Here is a 25,453-nt window from a genome sequence, read left to right on the forward strand (position 1 = left end):
ACGGGCCCAGCCGCTCCGCGGCATGTGGGATCCTCCCAGACCGGGGCGCGAACCCGGTTCCCCTGCATCGGCAGGCGGACGCGCAACCACTGCGCCACCAGGGAAGCCCTAAATCATCTTTGAAAATGTAAATTCTATCCTTCTTGAAGGAAAGACCTACGGTATCTAAAGATTAGAAATGATGTCATTCAATTTATACAAAACTGAATAATCTCCCAAGTATTTTTCATTTGCTAGGATTCCCTTAATTCTTTAATTCTTTTAGACCTCATGCATTTTTTAGGGGAACTGCTGAGAATTTTTGTGTCTGTGAAATAGGCAAGGCATGCAGTAACAAACAAGCTATACTTTCTCATTCTGACCCTCAACCCTTGATCTCACTGATGATAATGAAAATTAAACAGTATGCAAAGGATCAATACAAGCACATCCACTTCTACACAACACTCCCCTGTTTCTCTTATGCTGCTTCTCTTGACTTTCCCTGCCCCTTGCCTGCGGCCTCCCCCTTGGCAAATACTCACAGCTTTTGCAAAGACCCCCATAAGTTCCGGGAACTGATGTGTCAGGAGGGCCAGCATGGCTGTGAAGGAACACAATCCAGCAGTAAAGAGAATAAAGAAGGGAAGCTCCTTTTTTGGGTAAACTGAGACTTCATGGAAAGCTGTGGAGAAGATCAAAAGGGAAGTGTTAGCGCTGCAGTAAAATGCATTCTCAGGGAATTTCTGTAGGTGGGACTGACTCTTCAGAGCTTTGGCTGAAGCCTGCTGGAAGTGAAAAAGGTAGGGCCCTGGAATGAACAAGAGCCAACATTTCAGCCAGCCTTTGGTGGCCTATCTGCTTCTCCCAAGTCCATGTTCAACCTTCAGAACTCTATCTAGGGCATGATAGGGCTAATTTGGGGATGTCACACACTCATGGGCAGGGACAGTAACACTAGCTATGCCTAACATACAGTATTTCTTTTGCAAAAGCAAACACAAATAAAACAAAACTTTATTCAAATTATAAAACACATGTTCATTGAACAAAACCTGGAAAATCCAAAGTCAAGTATACTGAAAAATAAATCCTCTCTGTAGGTTTTCACTTTCCTGTAATTTTTAAATCATTGTGATAGGGTGATATTAGTGTATCTTGTATTTTTTTCCTGGTACAATCTATGTCAGTGGAGGGTGCCACCCTGATAGAGACATCCAGCGAGGACCATCCATCCATCAATAATGGGAGATTTTAGAGCCTTTCATAACTTTTAAATTTCGAGTGGCCCGCACAAAGAGAAAAGCAACTAAGGCTGGCCCAGTGGAGGGGAGCTGTGAGGCTGTGTGTGAACAACACTGCCACTCTAACCAAAAGATTCGAGGGGCTCCATCTTCCTCAGGAAATCCAAGGTCTCAAGCTTTTCCTCGACCTTTCAGCTCTAAGCAGTAATCCACTCTGCTGAAACTGAGGGTGTAGAGGGCCAAGGAGGGACAAGGCACAAACGAGCACGTGCACCTGAATCCAGGGATGTCAACCTGCTAGGATTCTTCAGGGGTGGAAGTGTGCTCAGGACCACCGTGGACACTACACCACTCACGTGCAGCACACAGGTAACATGTAAAGCCACCTACCCGCATCCCATCCTCACCCTCAGCACCCAACGATTTTGAGGGGAGATCAGACTTGAACGACTGCATTCAATTCAATAAACGTGAGCCATAATTTTCTATTCCAGGACTGTAAAGATTATTCCTAGACTGTTTCTTTTAAGAACTGTAATCTTGTTCTAAGAGTGAATCTATCCCCATGGAAACATGATTGGACTCAATTAAAACATTTTAAAAGTGTACTTTTCAGAAAACTGCCTTTCTTACCAGAAACGGTAAATGTTAACAAGGATCTCCCTGAAGGGGGAGTCAAAAGGTAAAGCATGGGCCCATCACAGGGATTTCTGAAATCAAATCTAAGGCAGAGTGAGGCACCCGACGCTTTTCCACAATAAACTCAGATGGTGAGGAACCACACCCCTCCGAGGTCTCCCAGCTCCTGAGGTAACACGTCTCCCAGTGGGTCAGTCCTGCAAAGAAATGAGAGAGCTGCCTCCTGCTATTTCAACCTGAGACGGCAGCCTTGTTTTGCACCCACTATGTTGGAGATTTACGACCAGCTCAAAAACGTGGGCATTAGACAATCTGCCAGCACCCAGGGCTCCACAGTTATACTGGCCCTCCTGGCAAAGCATTTAAATATGTTACAGCTATGAGATGTAACGTAGCTGGGGCTGGTGCAGGCTGGGTGTGGCAGAAGGGAGGACGGGGAAGAGAGAGCAGCCAAGATTTGGAGCGTATTATCTGAGGGAGGAAAGTATGTCCTAAGTCAGAGCCACATGAACAGCCTGGACATGCTCTTCATACACAGTATAATTTGATAATACCTATTTAGCCGGAATTGTCAAAACAATGTTGCATTACAGTAAACCAAATCATACTTTCCACGTGTGGTATGGGCCCTCCGACTGCTAGCTTGTAAGGCCTTCGAGGGCAGGGTTTGCCCGTCACCTGCTGTATACAGTGTTGAGGCCGCACGTGTGCCCCGCACACGTCACACCAGCTCACTGCGTGCCATCCGTGAGACGCTCACGGGAAATCCTGCCGCAGAGGGCAGGCCCACCCTGCCCACGACTCCGCCTCTGGCCACAATGCCAGCGTCCCGGTGCCACCCTCCCACCCATGGCTCATCTGCAGCTCCCTCTGAAGCCAGTGCTTCCCCTCCAGACTCCGGTCTGTGCAGACTGCCTCTGACCAGAGGGAGAGCCCAGGCCGAGCCCCGCACAGTGGATCAGCCCAGCAAGGGGCATCTGCCCCAAACTAGGGGTCTCTGCGCTCAGACCAACCAGTACATGATGGCTCTTCATCTACATTTCAGACCTGGGGGGGGTCTTTCCCTTTGATGAATCTGGAGAGACGTGGAGGAGCAGGAAGCCAAACCTACACACATAACTCACTTTAATGCTTATGCTATCAAATGAGGGCAGGGTTTGGGAGAAGAGTCATAAAAGACAAGGAACATCATAAACATTTATCATTTCCACCTCTTCCCATCCCAGTCTTTGGCACACCACCCTCACCAGCCAAAGAGAGGAATATGGAGGGGAGACTCACATGGAAGCAGCTCACGATCTGCTGTTTCTGTACAGATGGGGTAAGGATAAAATAGATGCCCCTTTTCCAAGGGATAAGGGATCATCCGAAAAGCTGCAAAGGAGAGACAATACGTTAGAGGTACAATATTTGTCTCATAACTTCTCAACTTCAGAAAGAGACTTTTGAGCATTTTTATAATGGTGAACACTTCTACAAATAGCTCCCATAAAGGAGGCAAGACTTACCCAAACTCCGAGTCATGTGCCAGATAAGCTGTCAGAGATGCATTATGATGTATGCCTCACACATTAACCTCATACTATATATTCTGGGCGAACCACACAAAACTGAGTGGGGATGGGGGTGCAGAGGAGTAGGGAAAGCCATCAATTCCAATGCCCAGGGTTTCCTCATCTACAAAATATTACGAAAACGTCGTAAGCACTAATTCAATATAGCTCACCTGATGGTAATAACGCAAACCTGGATTGAAATGCTTCCCCAAGAAGCAAACATGGACTGACCTGTTGGATCGTGTCACAGATGCACAAATATGAAAGGCATTCTAGCATGTCTATTTTAAAAATATGTCTAGGTGGGTTAGAATTCCAACCAAGATGGATGAAAACAAGAACCTAAAAATGCATGACCTGGGAGGTATTTCTAAACTTTATGAAACTTTTAAATCTTCAGCATCATGCGGGGAAAAAAATGAATCTGGAGAGATTGACTCTCTGTATTTTGATGATATCAGGCCACATAAGTTCTGGTCTTGTGGCATCAGATAACATTAGGTCTCACACTGAATTATGACTTTCCAATCAATCCATCTCTTCCCGTTATCAAGTGTGTTACTCTCCCTGTTACGAGGTCGTCAGCATGTTAGTCTCACTGTTTCCGTGAACAGTACTCGAGGTAAATTTTCTTCAACAGATGTCCGGTAACTACAGCATGCTGTATCTATAAAATATAAAAACTAAACCCTACACTGGGAATGTCAGATTACAGTCCTTGCCTTCATGTGTGTCAAAAAGGGATGGTGGCAACACAGCAGACTTTTCAGTCTCAAATGCTACATTTCAAGGACTCCTAGCTACATCCTCAGCTGTGTAATTACCTGAGCCTTCTCAAAATGCTGTCAATGTACATATTTATCTTTTGCATACTTATTTCAAACAGAAATCAGAAACAAAGAATGTTCTCCCTCACAAGAAATGACAAGGTTCCATTGTAACCAGCATCAGTGCACATATGGTATTTATTCTGGTGTCTGAATATTATTTAAAAGTAAAAACATTATGTATGTGATTCCAGCATTTGGAATGCAGTCAATCTACACCACAGTGGTATCACTCTGAGGTTACAGCACATTGCCACGGAGAATATAAATCACTATAAACGTGGGATTAGAGCAGAGCCAGTTTGCTGGCAGTTGGCTGAGGTAAAAATGTTATCAATTTTCCTCTCATAACAGAAACCTCTTAAACAGAGATTAAAACATTAAAAACACCCCAGACTTTAACTCTTCTTAAAATGAAAGGCTCACCCTAGTTCAATCAGACCTTTTCTTTCATGCAAACCAAGATGACTTTTGCCCATTACAACAAGCAAGAGAGGAGTTCCCTGTACAGGTTGTTAACACACAAAGATTACTCAAAGGGACCAGCATCTCTCTCAGTAGAATTAGGCTCGCAAGAGAGGGAAAAATATTACAAAACCAAAAAAATCCATTTAGTGTCTTTATAGGATACACTAAACTCTCTACTGGGAAGCAGTGCGTTTAAATTTAAACTGCAGTATGGCAGGATTTTAATACTATTTCCCATGAACGATGGCTGCTATGAAAGCATCCCAAAAATGTAGAAAAACCTATGTGGAAGTTTTTTTTTTTTTGAAATCCAGATTCTCCATGTGCACTAGGGCTGCTGTAATTAAGAATCTGTTCAGTCAGGTTCATATGATATAAATAAACCCTCAGTTTTCAAAGTGGCTATAAATTTGAATGCTAAATTTTGTTCAGAATTGAAGTCAGTTTGCACTTCAGGGAGCAATTTTTTAAATGAAATATAGGAGTGCAATATCTTGAGAGTGTTCAACCATAGACATCAAATGGTTGCTTGGTGTCTTTTCAGTCAGATGCCAAATATTTTTTACTCCAGTACTTGGCATGCATACAAATTTTGTGCATCAAGTTAGTCTTTTCCTTCTTCTAATTAGTTCTGGTCTTTTTGGAGAGGGTGAAGGCACTGATTATATACGACTCAAAAAAGAATACACACACAAACACACACACACTTTTTGTACTGTCCTCTGCCCCCAACCCCTGGGATTGTAAAGACGCTTATGTGCTCTTAAAATTTCTCATTCTCATGTCAGTTGTCATTTACATCAAGTTCATAAAATAATATTAAGACTTTTGGCTTCACTAAACAAAAGCAAGCACAATTTCTGTTTGCAATTCTATCCTTGGTCCACCCTGCTGTGCGGGGCCCAGCAAAGTGTGCGATAAGCAGTGGAGGTCTGCAAAGAGCAGGGCCAGCTTCACCTCCCACCTCCTGGTCCCTTTCACTGCAAAGACACGAAACTGCTCCACAAGAACCTCAAGGCTTTAGCCGAACGTCCAGAACTTTTGCAAGTGCAAATAGTAACACACTGACGTAGCAGGGCAAGTAAGAATGGAAAAAAGGTCATTTGAACTATTCTATGAATTTGATCTACTTCATGAGTGACTAAAAACCTCCTAAAAAATCTCCGTCGGAAAAAACATACACTTCAGAGGAATTAAAAATGTACATGTATTTGGTTAAAAAGGAAACAAAACAAAAAACCTGGACCACTCAGAGTTAACACATGGGACACAAGTGGCATTGTTGCATTTTCCTTTTGTGCCATCCCCTCCCCTACCTTGGTTTCTATTGTGCCTTTGTGGGAGAGGCAAAAGGAAACTGGAACTACTTAATGAACACAGCAGGCTCTCCACAATGACGTGTGAGGCATTACACAGCTGCCTTCCACCCCTGCCCAGACACATTTTCTAGGCACCAAGCCTATCAGTGCTGTGCCGATCAGAGACTCAGCCAATACTGGAGAAAGAATCAACAGAAAGAAAGAATGAACAGAAGGATGGATACATGAACAAATTAATTCCTGATTTCCCCAGTGACTTCTAATGAGCTCTCATCCTGTCCACAATGTAGACCAGGATAGAAGGTAATGTTTGATACTTTGTTTGTCTATGTTGCCTTTTCAAAGAGGATCTCAAGAGAACTTTATACAGACTCCTTGCAATAGCAAGAACTGAGTGTGAATCCCAGCTCTACATGGTCAAAAGGTTGAGTGCCTTCCTCATGCAGCAGCGATAGAAAGGTGAGCCAAGTATGAACTGTCCCTGCACTGATGGAGCTGACCACCCAGGGTGGGAAACAGATGAGCCAAAAATCATGAAAACAAGAGTGAAAGTCCCCCTGTGATAGGCCATACCTAATGGGGGAGTGGTGGAGGTGACAGCTCAGGATGAGTCAAACTTGACCAGGCTGACAACTGTATGACTTCGGGTGGGTCATTAATCTGTGTCCAGTCTCTTCGGCCGTAAAAATGAGAACACCAAGGACCTCGAGAGGCTGTTAAAGGGACTAAGTGTGACAGCGGAGGTCAACATGTCCACACATAGTGCCTGACTGCTCAATGAAAGTTAGTTTTCTCTTTACCGTGCCTTTCCACTAACCCCAAGTTCCTACTTTCTCTAACAGGTCATACTCTAGCTTATAAGTAAAAATGCTGCTTGTTTGTGAACAATTAGAAGTGCAAATGATAGAGCAGAAAACTTTCATCAAAGTACACATTTTTGGGCTTTCCTGGTGGCACAGTGGTTGAGAACCCGCCTGCCGATGCAGGGGACACGGGTTCGTGCCCCGGTCCGGGAAGATCCCACATGCCGCAGAGCGGCCGGGCCCGTGAGCCAGGGCCGCTGAGCCTGCGCGTCCAGAGCCTGCGCTCCGCAACGGAAGAGGCCACAGCAGTGAGAGGCCCGCGTACCGCAAAAAAAAAACAAAAAACAAAAAAAAAAAACACAACACATTTTTTTTCAATTATGTGAAGTTTTTATTTATTTATTTTTTTAACATCTTTATTGGAGTATAATTGCTTTACAATGGTGTGTTAATTTCTGCTTTACAACAAAGTGAATCAGTTAAACATACACATATGTTCCCATATCTCTTTTCACTTTTGACTGTAATGCAGGCAACTAGCCATAAAGGCTCTTTGTCTTTTGTGAGGCTTTGGGCACAATAAGGAAAATTCAGAAGTCAAAAGCTTGGGTTCTGATCCACATTTTTTCACTATCTACTTATATGGCCTTGGGAAAACCACTTTCCTTTGGTTAGATTACATGATGCTCCATTCCAATTCTGAAGAAAACTTCTAGAGTTTTATAGCAGATTCACTAATTTGTTAGTGACCTGCAACACTCTATAACACTCTGTTCCTGCTTCCACTGCTTGTATCCACACTATATATTATATATGTGTGTGTATGTATATGTGAGAATATGTGTATATACACACACACACAGACACATTAATGTTTCTCTCAAAGCGTTTCAGAGTCTGACTCATCTTGGTATCCCCAAAAGAATGCCTGGCACAAAGGAGGGACTCAATAAATGTTAATTGAATAAAGGAATGAATAAGTTAATGCACAATAGGGCACAGACAGAATTTTTCCCTTTAAAAACCCCAGTGGATCCAAATTACGGTCAGCTGTTCAAAACTGAATAACTGAAAGGGGCAAGCTGGTTCTACCGGGCAGTAGGTGGGGAAGCGCTGAATAATATTTGGAGTCCGGCTACTAGTGTTAAGTTGGCTATGGCCAGGGACTTTAGCTGGCCATTGTTTTCTCCTAAATTATAAAATTTAGCCTTAGGTCTATGGGGTGAGGGGTGGAAGAATTTCTCTTTAGCAGTCCCAAAGGTGCCAGGTTTTTGGAGGAAAGGTTTGGTTAGAGGAAATGCCCTAAGGACCACATCTTACAGCAAGTAGCATTTACCATCAGGTTCAAAGAGAATAAATTAGAATCAGAATCTCATCCTTTGCTTCAACAATGGACCATTTTCTCCTCTCAAAGGAAATACTTTGCCTAGTCTCCCTAAAAAACACCACCTTCAAATCTTATACATTATTTAGTGAATTCTTTGGAAAAAAAATCTCCAAAAAGAAAATAAAGAGTCTTACTTGATCAAGTGGAAAAAATGGAAACAAAGAAAAGCTAAGTGATTTACCCCATGGCATTCTAGCCTTCTGATATACAGAACCTGAAAATTAAATCTTAAAGTTCACAGTTGTGGTCAGCAAACTATTCTGCTTTATAAAATAAATATAGCCAAAACAGAGTCCTGAAAAGATCAAGGTAGAAGGGAGATAAGGCCACATCAGTATTTAATACAGGTAAAATAGAAGATGTGCCATTTAAAATAGGGCCCCGGGCTTCCCTGGTGGCGCAGTGGTTGAGAGTCCGCCTGCCGATGCAGGGTACACGGGCTCGTGCCCTGGTCCGGGAAGATCCCACATGCCGCGGAGCAGCTGGGCCCGTGGGCCATGGCCGCTGAGCCTGCGCGTCCGGAGCCTGTGCTCCAAAACGGGAGAGGCCACAACAGTGAGAGGCCCGCGTACCGAAAAAAAAAAAAAAAAAAAAAAAAATAGGGCCCCATAAGGCGCGATACCACTGTAAATAAGACACAATTCAAACGAGATCCCTCATTCATATATGTTTTTTACATTCAACACATACTTGCAGTCGTGTGTGTGCACGTGTGTGAGCGTAACCAGAACCTACAGTGTTTAAAATAAATATAATTCAGATAATGTGGCAGCTGTGTAATGAACTAAGAAACATGTTTTTAAATCTTATAAATTAAAACTTTCTCCATTTCTTCATTATCTTGACTTTGAGGAACATATTGTGTAATTTCAGGGGCCGGGACAGTGATGAATCAAATATTTTACAAACCTTTGAAATGCTGATGTATTTGTGGTTGAGGACTCCGTTGTTTTTTTTTTTTATTTTAAAACCACCATATGTTTCAAACCCAAACAATCTCTGCCATGCATCAGCTGGACTTTGGGGTTTTAACAAAAATGTGAGTTATTTCAGCCTGATTGGTGGGAAACTCACTTAATTCCACAAGATGACTAATGCTCCAACATAATAAACTCATTAAAAAGCAAAGAAAAATATACCTCATCCCTACCCCTAACTAACACTTTTGACATAAGTCAGGCTTTTAAAAATTTTTCTAAAAGATAAACTGACTTTTTAAAAGAATACTCACTTTTAACATGGAACCTGGTGAAATGAGGCACTGTTACCTTCCTCCCTGAATTATCTTTCTAATGAAAAGGGGAAACTGGAAGGGAGTTGGGGAATGGCCTTAAATTTCAGAATGAAGAAAAAAATGATTTAAAGGCGAAAACCTAGACCCTGAGGCTGGAGATGTCAAAATGCGGCACCCAGTGGTGAACTGGAGGAAGTGCAGCCTCCTGCGCTCAGGCACAGGCCGTCTAGGGGAGCCCCACGACCTCAGAGGGAGAGGGAGCGGTTCTGGTACTGTAGCCGCCCTGAGGGCAACTGCCCTGAAGCCCACCAATTTGGGATGGGGTGATGGCATTCAGTATCTTCAGCGCTTCACAGTTTTCAAAAAATGGGTAAGTTAATACCAGTTAATAGGTAGCTAAGTCAGAATTCTAATCCAAGTCCTTTTGATTTAAAATCCAGAGCCCTGATGCCTCCATTTAACTTAGAATGGACACAGATCTAGAAGTTTTGTCAACCAATTACACACAATTGTCTAAAGTTGGAGTGGTAATTCTTTCTTCTAAATTGCAAGACAGATTTATAGCTTTGTTTTTGAAAAAAGACCAAAACTGTTTGTAATGAAAGATCATTTTTCTAAGTACATGCATATACATATATGCACACATACACATATATACACGTGCATATTTATGCTTGTAGAAAGTACATATGCTTGTTGTAGAAAGTTTGAAAGCTACAAATAGGAAGAAAAAAACAAATCACTTAAGATCTACTTAAAGATGTATTTATTTCCAGTCTCTTACCTTTGTTTATATATAGAATGTATTTTTTTATAGAATTGGGCTCATTCTATAGTTAAAATGTTTACGTCAATATTTAACAACAAAAATATAATTTTATATAGAATGATTAACTTTCAAAACACTAGAAAGGGCATAGGTATACCCCAGTCTGTAAGCAGTGGTGTAAATTGAGGGCTTCTAAACAAATGTTTCAGAGATGGCTGATCCTCTTATCCTTATTCTATTCAGGAAAGGCCTAAATAGCTGGTATTATAGAAAAGAGCAGTGAAAAAAAAGTGAACCTGGCTCTACCAACAGTGCTGGCAGGACGTTCAACAAGTTACTCACCTCAATGAACCTGTTTCTCTCTTGATCAACTAAGATGGCCACCTCTGTCCTGCCTAACTCAGAAATTTATCAGGAGTCCATGAAATGATGGAAATACAAACCCTCTGTGAATTACACTGTTACACAAACACTCTTCAAGGTTCTTGGGATCCTCCAAGGTAGTTAGCACCTGGTAAGCACTCTCATGGTTCTCTTTTCTTTCTAAAACTGAATGGTATGGCTCTGTTTTTGAAAACTGAACAGCAGCGTAACTTCCTGGTTCTTAATTATCTATAAGGATCAGATGCTGAATTTGTCTTTCCTATAGGCCCCTGACTACCTTGCCACACTGTTTTATGTCTAAAAACTCACCCCTACCTACTAGAGAACGGACTTGAGGATACGGGGAGGGGGAAGGGTAAGCTGGGACAAAGTGAGAGAGTGGTAGTGTATATATGGACATATATACACTACCAAATGTAAAATAGATAGCTAGTGGGAAGCAGCCGCATAGCACAGGGAGATCAGCTTGGTGCTTTGTGACCACCTAGAGGGGCGGGATAGGGAGGGTGGGAGGGAGACGTAAGAGGGAGGAGATATGGGAACATATGTATATGTATAACTGATTCACTTTGCTATAAAGCAGAAACTAACCATTGTAAAGCAATTATACTCCCAAGAGAGGGGAGATATGGGGATATATGTATATGTATAACTGATTCACTTTGTTATAAAGCAGAAACTGACACACCACTGTAAAGCAATTATACTCTAATAAAGATGTTAAAACAAACAAACAAAACAAAAACAAAAAACTCACCCCTTTTTATTCTAATAAAGTGTTCCACCCGTCTAATTTGAGGTAATTACATCCCCCCAGAGGTACTACACTGTTTGATGAGGGGTTCACTATGTCACTTCACATTTCTCACAATCTCACTCTCCTTCCCAGTTGTTCCAGAGCATCCCCCTATTGTTATATGATTATATGGGTAACTAATTTCCAAACAGAATTTCCTCATGGTTTTTTTTTAAATAGTTATGCCATTCCTAACACTGTGTCTTCATCACTTCTTCCCACCCACTTTTCACCTTTTCTATAGGACTGGTAACTTTCTTATCAATTAGATCCAATCAATAAGCTTCTATTACTATGTTTCCAAGGTACCGATCTATAAATACGTTCTTATTTGGTTAAGTCAGTTTGTCCATTTAATTTTACCACGACTAACACTGGGTGAGGCCTCTCATGTTCAATCTTGCTGGGCTTTTTCTGTCTCTTTCTCATGTTTAAATAAAAATTCCTTTTGTCTCATCTGGATAGAACACTTTAAATGCAACAAGAAGCCCAAGCCAGAGGGGACTGCATACATGTCCACACACACCCTGAGCAGAGTGTGCTGTCTTAACATATCCAAATAGCAGGACCAGGACACCTGGAGTATGTTACCACACTTACAGAGTAGGGGTAGAAACATCGATCAAGTCGATGTCCCTCAAGTTATAAATAGTAAATGATTTAACTTGACCCGCTATCAATTCTCTAAAGAAATATTTTCAAAACAACTAAACAAAAAACTTTCAATCAACCTGAGTCCCTGTCAAGTTACTTTTACTCCATCTCATCTGGCTGCCCGCCCCTCCCTTCCTGCACCAGTTTAGATTCCTGCTGGGTTAGGGAAGGGCAGGAAAAGGGAAGAGCAGAAGATTAGCCAAATGAAAATGGAAGGGCAAAGATAAACAGTGAAAGGAATGAAAAAGACATTCATTTGTGAGGCTGATCAGCGTAGGAGTGAACTAAGGAAAAATTATCAGAAGACTCTAATATTTCTTTTTCCCATGAGAGGGGGGGAAAAACCCCCATGCTACATGTTGTGCTTGGTTTGCTTAAATTAATGATAATGTCAATATATATGTGGTCCAATAATCCACAATCTTGAGCCTTTTTCCTTAATTTTCATTCTCCCCAACAGCCCCACCGCTTAGCATTTGTTCACAGTGTCCTTGCTTATAACACCGTCCCAGTTCTTCAAGGCTTGGTTCAAATCTCATATGACCCATGACTGCTCCACCCTATAGGCCTCTCCTGTCTGAAAAATCACTGGGCAGATGTTACATGCTGCTGATTACTCCTCCCAACTGGATGAAATGCTTCTCCAGGGCAGGGAGCACGTCTCACCCACCGTTAGAGCCGCTTCTCCTTACACGGAATGACGGTGCCCAGCTTGTGCTCAGATCAGTTTACCCCCACATCCATCTAACAGGCATTTATCCCTTAATGCACAATGTTACACCTGCCACCATACTGGAGTCCAGCCGCCATTGCTCTTGTTCTGAAGCATAACCGCTGCTCGTTTGTGTTTGGCTAACCCAGCTCTCCTGGAGGATAACTGTGGCTCTTCAGCCAACCCTCCCAGAAAGCCCATCCAGAAATGGTCATCAGAGCCCAGCACGAGGCCTGACCCCACGCCAAATGTTCCCATGGTGCCGAGGGGCCGTCCAGGTCTCCAAAGAGGGTTTTCCAGCTGTAAAATGCTCCTCTGCCAGGAGAGCCCCGACTCACCCCATCCACTGTATAAACTTGCCTTTTTTTTTTTTCTTTTTAAACTTGCCTTTTTGAGCTGCAGAGATGGGATCACCACAGTAACACCCGCCACCACTGGGAAACTAGAGAGCCTGAGTAATTAACCATCTCTCGGTGATGGAATATCACAGAGAAGGAGAGCTATAGATATGCAAATCTTCATCATTCACTGTGAACACTCAGGGTAAAAACAGTTTTAGCATCTTTTCATGCTTTAAAAACATTTCAAAGAAAGAAAATTACTTACTGCCTTCCCACGTACAATGCAGAAGATTCAAAGCCCCTTCTACCCTCTTCCAGTGTGCCAGATGAAAGAACGCATATGCTATTGCTTCACTGTCCCCTCTCTTCAGGATATGTTCTGGGGGCAGGATTAAGCTTTTCATTTCTAGTAGGTACTGAAATTTAAAAAGGCAGGAGACAGATGTGTTAATACACAGTATTTGGGAATTCAATATTGAAAATGGAGAGGTTGATTTCCCTAAAGCCGCCGCTTGTAAGCATGTCCTCAAACCTGCAACCTCATTGCTACATTTGAAGGCAATTACTGAAGCATCCAGCAATCCAAAGTTTGCTGACAGATAATTAGCCTTGCACTAGTTTCCTACAGTGAACATCAGAGGTTTTCAGGCTAAGATGTTCTAATCAAAGAAATATATATATATACATATACAGACTCAAACAGCACAAAGGAAAATTTAGAAGACACAATAATTTGGTATAATTTTGTAACCAGAATGAAAATACATAAAACAAACACGTGAAGGTTAAGAAGTCGTATGACTAAACCAACCACACTGGAGAGACTTGAGGGTGACTAGCACTGCCCATTAGTTTTTCCTCACAGATCTGGCAAGGAGAAGGCCCTAGTCCTGCGGAAAGGGTCACCCATAGCTGCTCAGGTGCTGGAGGAGGAGGGGTGGCAGCCTGGGCACAGGAAGACCCAAGGGAGGGGAGCAGTACAGACCCCAAACCACACTGTTCTTTCGGCTCCTTTCCGAAACGCTTCAGGGGTCTCAGGAGCGCAGGGCAAGAATGGATATTCTTCCTGGGGGCTCACAGAAGAATAAGTTTCCATTTGCATTCTTTTGTGTTTACTATAGGATAGAAAGGGAAGCAAATTCAGGCTGGTATTTTATATTTGCAGGTGCTCACTTGTCTTTGCCAGCTGGCGTTCCCCGTGCTCCACTCCTCACAACCTCCCCTCCGGATTCGTCCCCAACACACACACACACACACACACACACACACACACACACACACACACACATACACACCCCACCAACAACAACCACCGTCACAACAACCCAGTCATCTCCTATAAAATGGAGATTAGCAGACCACAGAGGTATGTGTTTCAGGAAAACAGCACAAATACAGCAAAAGGAGGTGCTATGAGAAGAGATGTCCAACAATTTTAATGTCAGAAACAACTGTGGATTCATCATGTGGAAATTTATGAAAGAGGGTGAAGAGTGGAAGAATCCGGATCCACAGAATGGAGGTTACAAGACACCCATCAATGTTTCGCTCTCATCTTGCTGTGGGTTCATACACTGGGCACGTGGGGTGCAGTGGCCTTTAAACTTCCTCTCCTGTTGGCATGCTTGGCGTTGGGGCGCACCACCCAGCAGGAGCCGGGTGGACCCATTCTGGCCTCTTGGTTCAGCAAATGAAACTTTCCTTGCTCTGGGTCTGATACCTGAAGAAAGCTCCAAGCCTTAGGCCTCAAAGCAGGAAGAGCAGGAAGCGAGAGCCCACCCCCGAGAGCAGCGGAGAGCAGCTGTGCAGCCCTCACACTTGCGGAGCAGGTGGGCTTGAAGGCCTTCCTCGATAGTAAGACCTCTTCCCAGGCTGGTCCATGAAAGGTGTTCATTATTTTGACGGGAGGTCCTCAAGCATGAGTTCATGTGCTTTTTTGAATTCTATATGTTACTGCCTTCTTCCTTCATCTTTTTTTAAAACAGTGAATGACAAAAATCTTTTGGGAAAAATAACGATTTTGAATTACCTAGTAATCCAACTAGCACTGTATCTATTGATATAATAAATATATAAATATAAAGGAGAATTTTATGTTCAGAGATATATCGTCTCGTGATTTTACCTTAATAGAAGCCATTACGTTATATGCTGCTACTGCCCATGATGATATTAGAAGGCCCCAAGAGTGATAACTTATAAAATGCTATGAACTCTATTAATTTTTTAAAATAATCATCAGGAGAACAAAGGAAAGGGAAAATTTCTTGCTTAATGAGTGCCCTAGAATAAGATTTTGACTTCTGAGTTTCTAATAATTATTTATAGCCTACCAAACAGTCAACTTTTTTTTAATATATCTTTATTGGAGTATAATTGCTTTACGATGTTGTGTTAGTTTCTGCTATACAACAAAGTGAATCAGCTATATGTATACATATATCCCGATATCCCCACCCTCTTGCGTCTCCCTCCCACCCTCCTTATCCCACCCTTCTAGGCCATCACAAAGCACCAAGCTGATCTCCCTGTGCTATGCGGCTGCTTCCCACTAGCTATCTATTTTACATTTGGTAGTGTATATATATGGCCATGCCACTCTCTCACTTTGTCACAGCTTACCCTTCCCCTGCTGTGTCCTCAAGTCCGTTCTCTTCACCTGTGTCTTTATTCCTGCCCTGCCACTAGGTTCATCAGTACAGTTTTTCTTAGATTCCATATATGTGAGTTAGCACATAGTATTTGTTTTTCTCTTCCTGACTTACTTCACTCTGTATGACAGACTCTAGGTCCATCCACCTCATTACAAATAATTCAAGTTCATTCCTTTTTTATGGCTAAGTACTATTCCATTGTATACATGTGCCACATCTTCTTTATCCATTCATCTGTCGATGGACACTTAGGCTGCTTCCACGTCCTGGCTACCGTAAATAGAGCTGCAGTAAACACTGTGGTACAGGACTCTTTTTGAATTATGGTTTTCTCAGGGTTTATGCCCAGTAGTGGGATTGCTGGGTCGTATGGTAGTTCTATTTTTAGTTTTTTAAGGAACCTCCATACTGTTCTCCATAGTGGCTGTATCAATTTACATTCCCACCAACAGTGCAAGAGGGTTCCCTTTTCTCCACACCCTCAAAAATATGGAATGGTCCACGAAATTGCATTTCATCCTTGTGCAGGGGCCATGCTAATCTTCTCTGTATCATTCCAATTTTAGTATATGTGCTGCCGAAGCGAGCACACCATTCCTTTTCATTTCTATGATTTAGGAAAGGCTTTCAAAGTCACATCTGTGAGAGAACTCTTCTCTTGGGCTAAGGAACGTCCAGGAATAGGAGCACCTGAGAAGAAGTAGGCCTGGCAGCCACCCACATGTGTAGAAGTCTAAGCAAACTAGGAAGGAGTGTGGCAGAGGAAACTTGGGGAAAGAGGGAGGATTTTTAGAAAATTATCTACAAAGGGATATGTTAGATCTGTGTTGTCCAATATGGTAGCCTCTATTTAATGTGTGTCTATTTAAGTTTAAATCAATTAAAATCAAATAAAATTAAAAATTCAGTTCCTCAGTCCCACTAGTCATATTTCAAGTCCTCGAGTGCTATATGGAGTTAATGACTACCCTACTGGACAATGCAGAGACATTTCCATGATCACAGAAAATCCTAGTGGACAGCACTGCTTCAACAATGGAAGTTTCTAATCCTGAAGTAACGGAAACAATTTTTAACATGAAAAAATTTCACAGATGCCCATGATAGAAACTGTAAGTGTAGAATCTATTGATCAAAAATACACAGTATGGGGCTTCCCTGGTGGCGCAGTGGTTGCGCGTCCGCCTGCCGATGCAGGGGAACCGGGTTCGCGCCCCGGTCTGGGAGGATCCCACGTGCCGCGGAGCGGCTGGGCCCGTGAGCCATGGCCGCTGAGCCTGCGCGTCCGGAGCCTGTGCTCCGCAACGGGAGAGGCCACAACAGAGGGAGGCCCGCGTATCGCAAAAAAAAAAAAAAAAAAAAAAAAATACACAGTACGGCAAATAGTTATACAATAAATAGTAATGATACAAGAATTCATTTAAAAGTATTGTTGGCCACCAGGGCATCTACATAATATTTGGAAAGCAATAGTGCACATGTGCGTGAGACAGATGGTTTACTCAGCCTGCAGACTGCACGTGGTGCATATGGCTTCAAGGACATCGTCCATAGCCACCCAATGTGAGCCGTGAGGTAATGCTCTGTTTCTCCCCTAAGCTCCCTCTGATCTCTGTATATGTGTACTTTTCACAAACCACCTTAGATTAGCTATCCATGTGTCCTTCTCCTCAGCTCAATTGTAAGTCCTCAAGAACATGAATCTCATTTCCCAAGAAGTCTCTCAAAATGAGCATCCTTGGCCTCATCAGCCTTGTGAGACTAACTAGAGTAACTCACCAAGGAGACTCAGCTGTCTTCTCATCGCATCTACTTTATGGCAGAAATAGGTTATGTCTATAAAGGAGATTTATACTGCAGCATAGTTCCAAACAAAATGTTGGCTCTAACCAAATAATGAAGGCTAATAACAACAATGTGTTAGGTTTCTGGCCAGGCTTAAAATGGCTGGCAAGATCGGTTCTCAACATGTGCAACATTTAAATTAGAAAGGCATGGAGCAACATTTCACATCTTACTTGTTGAGAGAAAAATAAATGGAAGAGGGCAGATCCCTATCCACAAGTATGCAGAAATCAATTAGAATAACTGTAGCTTGCAAATCAGAGAACACTCCCTGCCTGTCTGCAATAGTTACTTGGCTTCTATTAGCTAAGCCAGCATCCTGTGCTATCTTGCTTGCCATCCTGCCTCTAACTTCCTTCCCAGATTCTCAAATCACATTGATCTTGAAGCAAGGCTTCTAAAGGTTTCGGAAGGAACTTTTCAAAATCTATTTGTGTCAGAATCTAGTTCTTATGCCCAAGATAGGAACATATAACGTTAGAACAGGCAGAGAGGAGCTGAGTAGTGCCTACTTATGGAGGTCTCTGAGCAGAGGCCGGCTCACCTGTCAGGAGAGATGTGCCCTGTCACAGGCTACCACACGTGACTGCTCAAGTCTCTGCTGTTAAGATCTTAAAATTCTATAATAATTAGAGTGAACATGATCCCAAAGTTATCCTTCACACAGACATTAATGCCAAAAAATCCATACCCCTTTTTAGGATTTCAATACTGACATCAGCAGATGTCATATGAAAATCACTGGCAAAAATACAGGAATAGGGCTTCCCTGGTGGCGCAGTGGTTGAGAGTCCGCCTGCCGATGCAGGGGAAGTGGGTTCGTGCCCTGGTCCGGGAGGATCCCACATGCCGCGTAGCGGCTGGGCCCGTGAGCCACAGCTACTGGGCCTGCGCGTCCGGAGCCTGTGCTCCGCAACGGGAGAGGCCACAACGGTGAGAGGCCCGCGTACCGCAAAAAAAATAAAAAATAAAAAAAAAAATAAAACAAGAAAGAACAGATTAAGTAAACAACAGTACATTTAGATGATGGCTATCAAATTGCTCCCCAAAATCAGGTAGTAGAAGAATATTTACTAGCATGAGGAAAGGTTCATGACATATCATGAAGGAAAAGACCAAGTGTATCACACAGATTATGATTTTGGTAATACAAATGTACATGTAGGCATTAAAAGCATTGGAAGGTCACAGATTGAATGTTAATGGTGGCAAAATATTTGATTTTATGGAAGATTAATTTCTTTTGTGCTTTTTCTATGCTTTCCGAGTTTTCTATAATAAGCATTTTAATATTTTTTCTGTCTATATATATATGTGCATGTGTGTGTGTGTGTATATATATATATATAATACAAAACTATTTTCTAGACTTGCATCAAGAACATAAACAGCAAGCCACACAAACAAACAAGATAACCAGAGAAAGCAATTTTTCATATGTGTACAGTGCTTTGGTGCAACTGGCTCTGAAAGAGGCTGTGAGCCCAGAAAAAATGTTTTTAAAACATCAGTAAAGGGTTCAGAGAATACAGCTAGTGCTACTTGGAAGACATGCTACATCTTCTGAGTTTCAATGCTGTCCACACCCTGGACTCAGTAAGACGCACGCTGGAATAGACAAAAATGACGCAGGAACCTCGGCTCGCTCAGGCCACGCTGCGATGAAGCCTGAGGTGCACAGTCCCCCGGCCCTGGCCCCCTCCCCTCATCTGCCCTCTGCCCCTTTGCATCACTGTTTGAATTCTGTCTCTACTATTCCGCTAAGAGACCTTGGACAAGTTATTTAATTTCTTTCAACCTCAGGTTGCTCATCTGTTAAAACAGACTAATAAAAATACCCGTCTTGCTGTTTTAACTTTTGAATATTACATAGGATTATATTTGTAAAGCATTCACACAGTTCCTGGCACATAAGTATTCACTAAATAGTAGCTATTTTTGTTAACAAACAAACAAAAAAATGAAGTATTTAAATTACTGTGGAGGTAAGTTATATTTCTTGTATATGTGTGTCCCACAGATGATTGAGTCTGTTTCTAGGTAAAATACTTCAGCAATTTTACAGTAGTAGCAGTTCAGCTGAAGAGAACTGGCTGTCAGCGGTCACCAACTGACCAATATGGAGACAAACACAAAGCAAAGCTGAAATGCCAAATTCAACCTGGTGATCTGTAGTACCACTCAGGGGTCCTCTTCTCAAGGTAACTATTTCTTGCTGGTTCACTTATCTATTCATCAGTTACTCTGCTTCATTCAAAAAATATGGGTGTATTCACAGTATATCCCAAAGAAAGATATGGGAGTGCCGTAGTGTCCCCCAAGGGCACAGTGCTCTCTAACGATCATCTGTGGGAGCACCCACAGTCTACCCCAAGGGCACAGATATGGCGCATCCACAATTCACCTCAAGGGCATGGACATGATCAAGTCAGGTCACTACCTTGCTAATCCCTAATCTTTGTAAGAGTGTGTGTGTGCGCACGCATACGTGTACAAAGAAACGATAAAATTCAACATGATGACTGCCTTAGTAAGAGGTCTATACTTAGTACTCAGGAGGCAAATGGGGAGTATTATCTCTGGGACAGCTTCACAGAAAAAGGAAAATATGAATCAGTCTCACTAAATAGACAAAGGTTTACCTGTAAAGATGAGGGGAGGCAGAAGCCACAGCAAGGCTGGGCACCAAAGCATCAGAGGACACACTGGGCTTGCAATCTTGAGGTGCTTGAGTAGTAACATGACAGGAATTGCCAACACCGATGAAGCACTAACGTGCGTCAAGCTTCTTATCTCAGGAACTCCTTACAACTCTGTGAGGGAGCTGATAGTATTATCCCTATTTTACGGATGGAAAAATGGACGCTTTGGGAAGTTAAATAGCTCATCCTGGGTTGCGCAAGTTGTATGTGATGGAACCTGCGCCGGAACTCAGGTGTTATGCTACTCTCCGAGGGAGTGAAGCAGGAAAAGTGGTTGTAAAAGGCCTTGCATGATATGCTCCAGAGTGTGACCTTTACCCTCAGTTATTCCATGGTTTTCAAACTTTGAGACACCAAAAAATTTGTTCAAAGGAAAAAAAAAGAAATATCAAACAGAATGTGCAAGTGATGTAAAACAAAACTGTGGGGATCTTGGGGGAGGGACCCACAAGAAGACTGAAGACCCTTATGGTTCCTAGGGAGACAGTTTGAAAACCTCTGCAGTAAGCAATTGGGAAGTGGGTTGGTACAGTTTGTGGTTTTGAAAGAAATGGGCAAGTCACGTGTAGGAGCCCCCGACAGGGAAGAGATTAAAGTTAGCAAAGTCAAAAAGTTCCTGTCATGGTCTGAGTGAGGGGTGATGAAACCGAGGAGGGGGACTTGCCCTGGACGTGGTGCCTGGCTGAATCTGAGGGCAAGAGAAGGAATCAAAGGTCACTGTGACATTTCTAGTTTAGGAAACTAGAATAACGTGAGATCATTAGCTAAGATGAAGACACCAGAGGAGGAAAAGCCTTAGCAGTGGGAAGGTAACAAAAACAGCTGTCGTGCCTGCCAAACTTCTCTGCGTGCAGTGAGGAGTGAAGGTGTGCAGGTCTGGAGCCTGGGAGAGCAGCTGGAGACAGGGGTCTGGGTGTGCGGGGAGAGGCTGAGGCAGCAGGAGCACATGAGGTCTCCCGGGAGGGCTGCAAGCAGGAAAGGAGAACCAACCCGAGGGTGAGCAGGGAGGAAGCGCTGCAGGCAAAGAGTGCTCAGAGAGGCAGGAGTGGCACAGGAGAAGGTGGCAAGGAGCCGAGATGACCTCAGATAGAAAATGTGGCCAGTGGGACCAAATGCCCAGGAGGCGTGAGACAGGATGAGCTGGGGAGGCCGTGGCGGGAGTGGCCTTGCTGGGAGCAGCTACAGTGGTTTTTGTTAAGGAAAGAGACCTCTTAGAAACTTTCTATTCCTGAGATACATTGCTAAAAACTGGTTTCTGCTCATTTTTCTCCGGGTCATATTTCCACAATACATTCTCCTTACTCTAATGCAAAAAAGCTTTGGAACAAAACATGACTCAATTCAAAAAAAACTTATATTGAAATAATATTTCTGAAATATACCATTGATATACAATATCACAGACAATCTGCCAGGGTATTCTGAGTTTCTGCTTCCACGCTTCAAGCATTTTTAAATGTTAAAACCCACTACACATTTTGTTTCCTAAATTGGATTAAAAAGCAATTTTATACTCTGTCAATCAGCTTTACCAAGATATAAAGGGAGGCCTGCATTAGTGTTTGTAAGAAATAGAATTTCCATCATTATAACAAGGTCCTGTGGACACTCCATTGGCATATACATTTACCAGGATGTGTTCCCCCACGAGCCTTTCGAAATCCCCGTGAAATTTTAGATTAACATGATATGAGCTTTTTAAAAAAAAAAATGCAAATTTTTAATGGGAATGCATTTCTGTCATAACATTCTTCATTCTTTGCTCTCCATTTTTCTCACGACTTTCTTTCCATACTCTGATATAATTTAAAAACTAGATCTTCACCTCAATATTCTGTCAAGCTCAGGCTGCTCTGTTGGTAAATAAGCTTTAGGAGCATGGTGAGCCCCCTTCCGCCAGCACCCTCAGCGTGCCAACTGCACCCCCTGCAGGTCCCTGGGTGGGCCCAGTAAGACGAGCCCGAGGTTTAATAGTGCCGAGATTTTAGGCAAGATGAAGAAGAAAGCTTTCCCCCATCGGTGCTGGTGATTTTTCTCCCTCGATAGCTCCACCCACAACACCCAAGCATCCCAAGTAGCTGGGGCTCAGCATGGGTGTAGGGCCTCCTGTTCTATGCGTGGGACCTCGCAAGCTGGGGGTTTTCCTGTGGTGGTGGTGAGGGCTCACAGGCTTCTGCTATTTTTTAAACTGTATGCAGAGGTGCCTTGGGGTTGCAGGGCTACCAGCCTTCTCATTCCAGTTTCATCACAGTGGTTCTACTTTTAATTACTTTGTTCATCGAGGTTTCACATAAGATTGCGTTAGGAGGGAAAAACTGTTTATTGCTTTAAAAATAATAAATCGTTATTAATTAGTTTGTCGTTCCTGTTTTGTTTGGGGTTTTTTTTTGGTGGCGGAAGCAGGAATGGCTATGCTAGAACAAGAATACAAGGCAGAGGTCAGAAATGGGTACCTCTTAATCAGCAAAGGACTTAGCCAGCAGTTACAAACTGGAAATCCCTGAAGACAACAGCTGCAACCAGAACGTGCTACAGCCTCCTCTCAAATCTGGAGGCCTGAGGAGAACCTGTGGGTGCTCCAGGTCGGGGCACCGTAGTGCCACTGTTACACTCTCTAGTTATCCTTCTTCAGACTAGGGTGGTCCAAGAAGTACCATTAATGCATGTTTCTAGGCAGCCTCTACTTCCACCCAGCATGCAAGTTTAGAAATAGAGCTGAAGGTACAAGGGAAGCGGCGATGAAAGGGCCAGCACGTATCGCGCACCTACTATGCACTGAACGAGTTACACAGTGTAATTCCACTTACTTTTCAACAACCTTATGAAGACTTCACTCTTATCCCCATTTTATCAAAATGGAAACAGGCAGGGAGCTAATTAACTCCTCCTTCCCATCCTTCCCTCTGGTCCCATGGACAGGAAGTGGGTGTCCTTGTTTTGAACACTTTTGAACTCTTTCAATAATACTTGATAGGTCTGCCTACCTTTATGTTGGTACCCTTTGCACCATCATTGTAATTAATGCTTTCTCAGTAATAACAGGAACTCTACATACTTGGCCTGACAATTCAGACACGCACATGGCTGAAAATGTTCCACGTTACTAGTAGTGGCAAAGGAATGCAAACGAAAAGAACAGAATTCCATCTGTACTTAATAAAATCATAATTTTTGTTTTCCTTCTCTCACTCTCTCTTTCGTTTTTGTTTTTAGACAAACTGCTAAATGCTGGCGAAGGTGTGATGAAATGGAAAAGTAGGAGTCACCAGCTGATGGGAGTGTAAACTGCTACAATTTTTTTGGTAAGCAACTTGGCAATAGATATCAAGAACCCTGAAGTGCTTCTACATGTTACTCAGTCATTCTCATTCTGTAAATTTATCCTAAGAAAATAATCTTAAAGAGCAAAAACTCTTTATGCCCAAAGAGGTTCACTATTGGAGTTGACCACAACCTGATGTCTACAATTAGAGGAGGCAAGAACCAAGTCATTCTCTTCAACAAATGTTGCTGGAAAAACTGGGTATCCACATGCAAAAGAATAACACTGGACCCATATCTTACCCCACAGGCAAAAATCAACTCAAAATGCATTAAGAGTTAAACATAGGGGAAAACAATTCCTAACACTGGTCTTGGCAACGATTGCTTGGATATGATACCAAAAACACTGGCAACAAAAGCAGAAGCAGACAAGTGGGACGACATCAAAATAAAAAGCTTCTGCACAGTGAAGGAAACAATCAACAGAGTTGAAAAGGCAACCTATGAAATGGGAGAAAATATCTGTAAACCGTAGCTGAAAAGGAGTTAATATCCAAGTAAATAAGGAACTCTTACAACTCAGTGTTTAAAAATAACCCGATTTAAGAGTGAGCAAAGGACTTGAAATGCCATTTCTCCAAAGCAGACATACAATGATCAACAGGTACATGAAAAGGTAACATCACAGATCATCAGGGAAATGTAAATCAAAACCACAATAAGATATCACCTCACACATGTTAGGATGGCCACTATCAAAAAAATAGAATATGACAAGTGTTAGGAAGGAAGTGGAGAAACTAGAACTCCTGTGCACTGTTAGGGGAATGTAAAATGGTGCAGCCGATATGAAGACCCCTCAAAAAATTAAAAACATGATCCAGCAATCACACTTCTGGGGATTCATCTAAAAGAACTGAAAACAGAATCCTGAAGAGATATTTACACTCCCATGTTCACTGCAGCATTATTCACAGTAGCCGAGAAGTGCAAACAACCTAAATTTCCATCAACAAATGCACGAATAAAGAAAATGTGATATATATATATATATATATGCACACACACACACACACACAAAATGAAATATTATTTAGTCTTAAAAAAAAGAGAGAAATCCTGCCTTATGCTACAATATGGATGAACTTGGAGGACAACATGCTAAGTGAAATAAGCCAGTAACAGAAGGACAAATACTGCATGATTCCACCTATATTAGGTAGCGGAAGTAGTAAAATGCATAGAAGCAGAAAGTAGAATGGTGGCTACCAGGGCCTGGGAGGAGGGAGAAATGCAGAGTTGCTGTTCGACTGGTATAAAGTGTCCGTCACGAAGATGAAAAGGTTCTAGAGATCTGCTGTACAACGACGGGCTTACAGTTAACAACGCCGTGCTGTATACTTAAAAATTTGTTAAGAGGGTAGATTTTATGTTATGTACTTTTTATAACAAAAAAAGGAAGTAAATCATCCAGAGAATATTTTAAAATGTTTGAAGGCACATGGCTAAAAGAATTGTACTTTACTGTTAAGTTAGAGGATAACCATTTTAAAGTCAAAGAACTCTGAAAATCTGATGATCCTCCCCCAGAAGGAATAAATTTACCCCCAATTCCCAACCATAAAGTCCAACTGAAGCGTCCCATGTTAATTTTTTAAAATATGAATATGCTATGTGATTATGATTCCTAAGTATTAAAAATGCATAGAAAAAAGGCTAGAAAAAAATAGTCTTAAATATGACTAGATATGATGGCATTATGAATGACTTTATTCTTTTGTCAAATATAAAAATTATTATTATAATACCACTACAGAGGGAAAAACCATATCTAATAGTGCTTGTAACAAACCAATAATCTAGACTCTTTGTGGAA

General features: G+C 42.3%; 1 protein-coding gene and 1 non-coding gene across 9 annotated transcripts in view; both read right to left on the minus strand.

Moving 5' to 3' along the window:
• The window catches only part of ST7 (suppression of tumorigenicity 7), a 288,195-nt gene that overhangs the window by 7,682 nt on the left and 255,060 nt on the right, over positions 1–25,453 (minus strand). For 6 of the 8 annotated variants that reach the window (XM_028489838.2, XM_028489837.2, XM_024132183.3 and 3 more), the window contains 3 exons: positions 13,378–13,528; positions 3,144–3,236; positions 525–664 (listed from right to left, as the gene is read on the minus strand). In XM_028489838.2, coding sequence (XP_028345639.1) covers positions 525–664; positions 3,144–3,236; positions 13,378–13,528 — 384 coding nt within the window. Of the gene's footprint in view, positions 1–524; positions 665–3,143; positions 3,237–3,370; positions 3,540–13,377; positions 13,529–25,453 lie in introns of those variants that run through there. The other 2 variants (XR_003679746.2, XM_028489841.2) reach the window with 2 other exon arrangements.
• Positions 16,250–16,356, minus strand: LOC112067208 (U6 spliceosomal RNA). Its single transcript, XR_002893150.1, has one exon. It is a non-coding gene; the product is annotated as a U6 spliceosomal RNA (small nuclear RNA).

The sequence above is a fragment of the Physeter macrocephalus genome, chromosome 5 (assembly GCF_002837175.3).
Source record: "Physeter macrocephalus isolate SW-GA chromosome 5, ASM283717v5, whole genome shotgun sequence".
Taxonomy (NCBI): Eukaryota; Metazoa; Chordata; class Mammalia; order Artiodactyla; family Physeteridae; genus Physeter; species Physeter macrocephalus.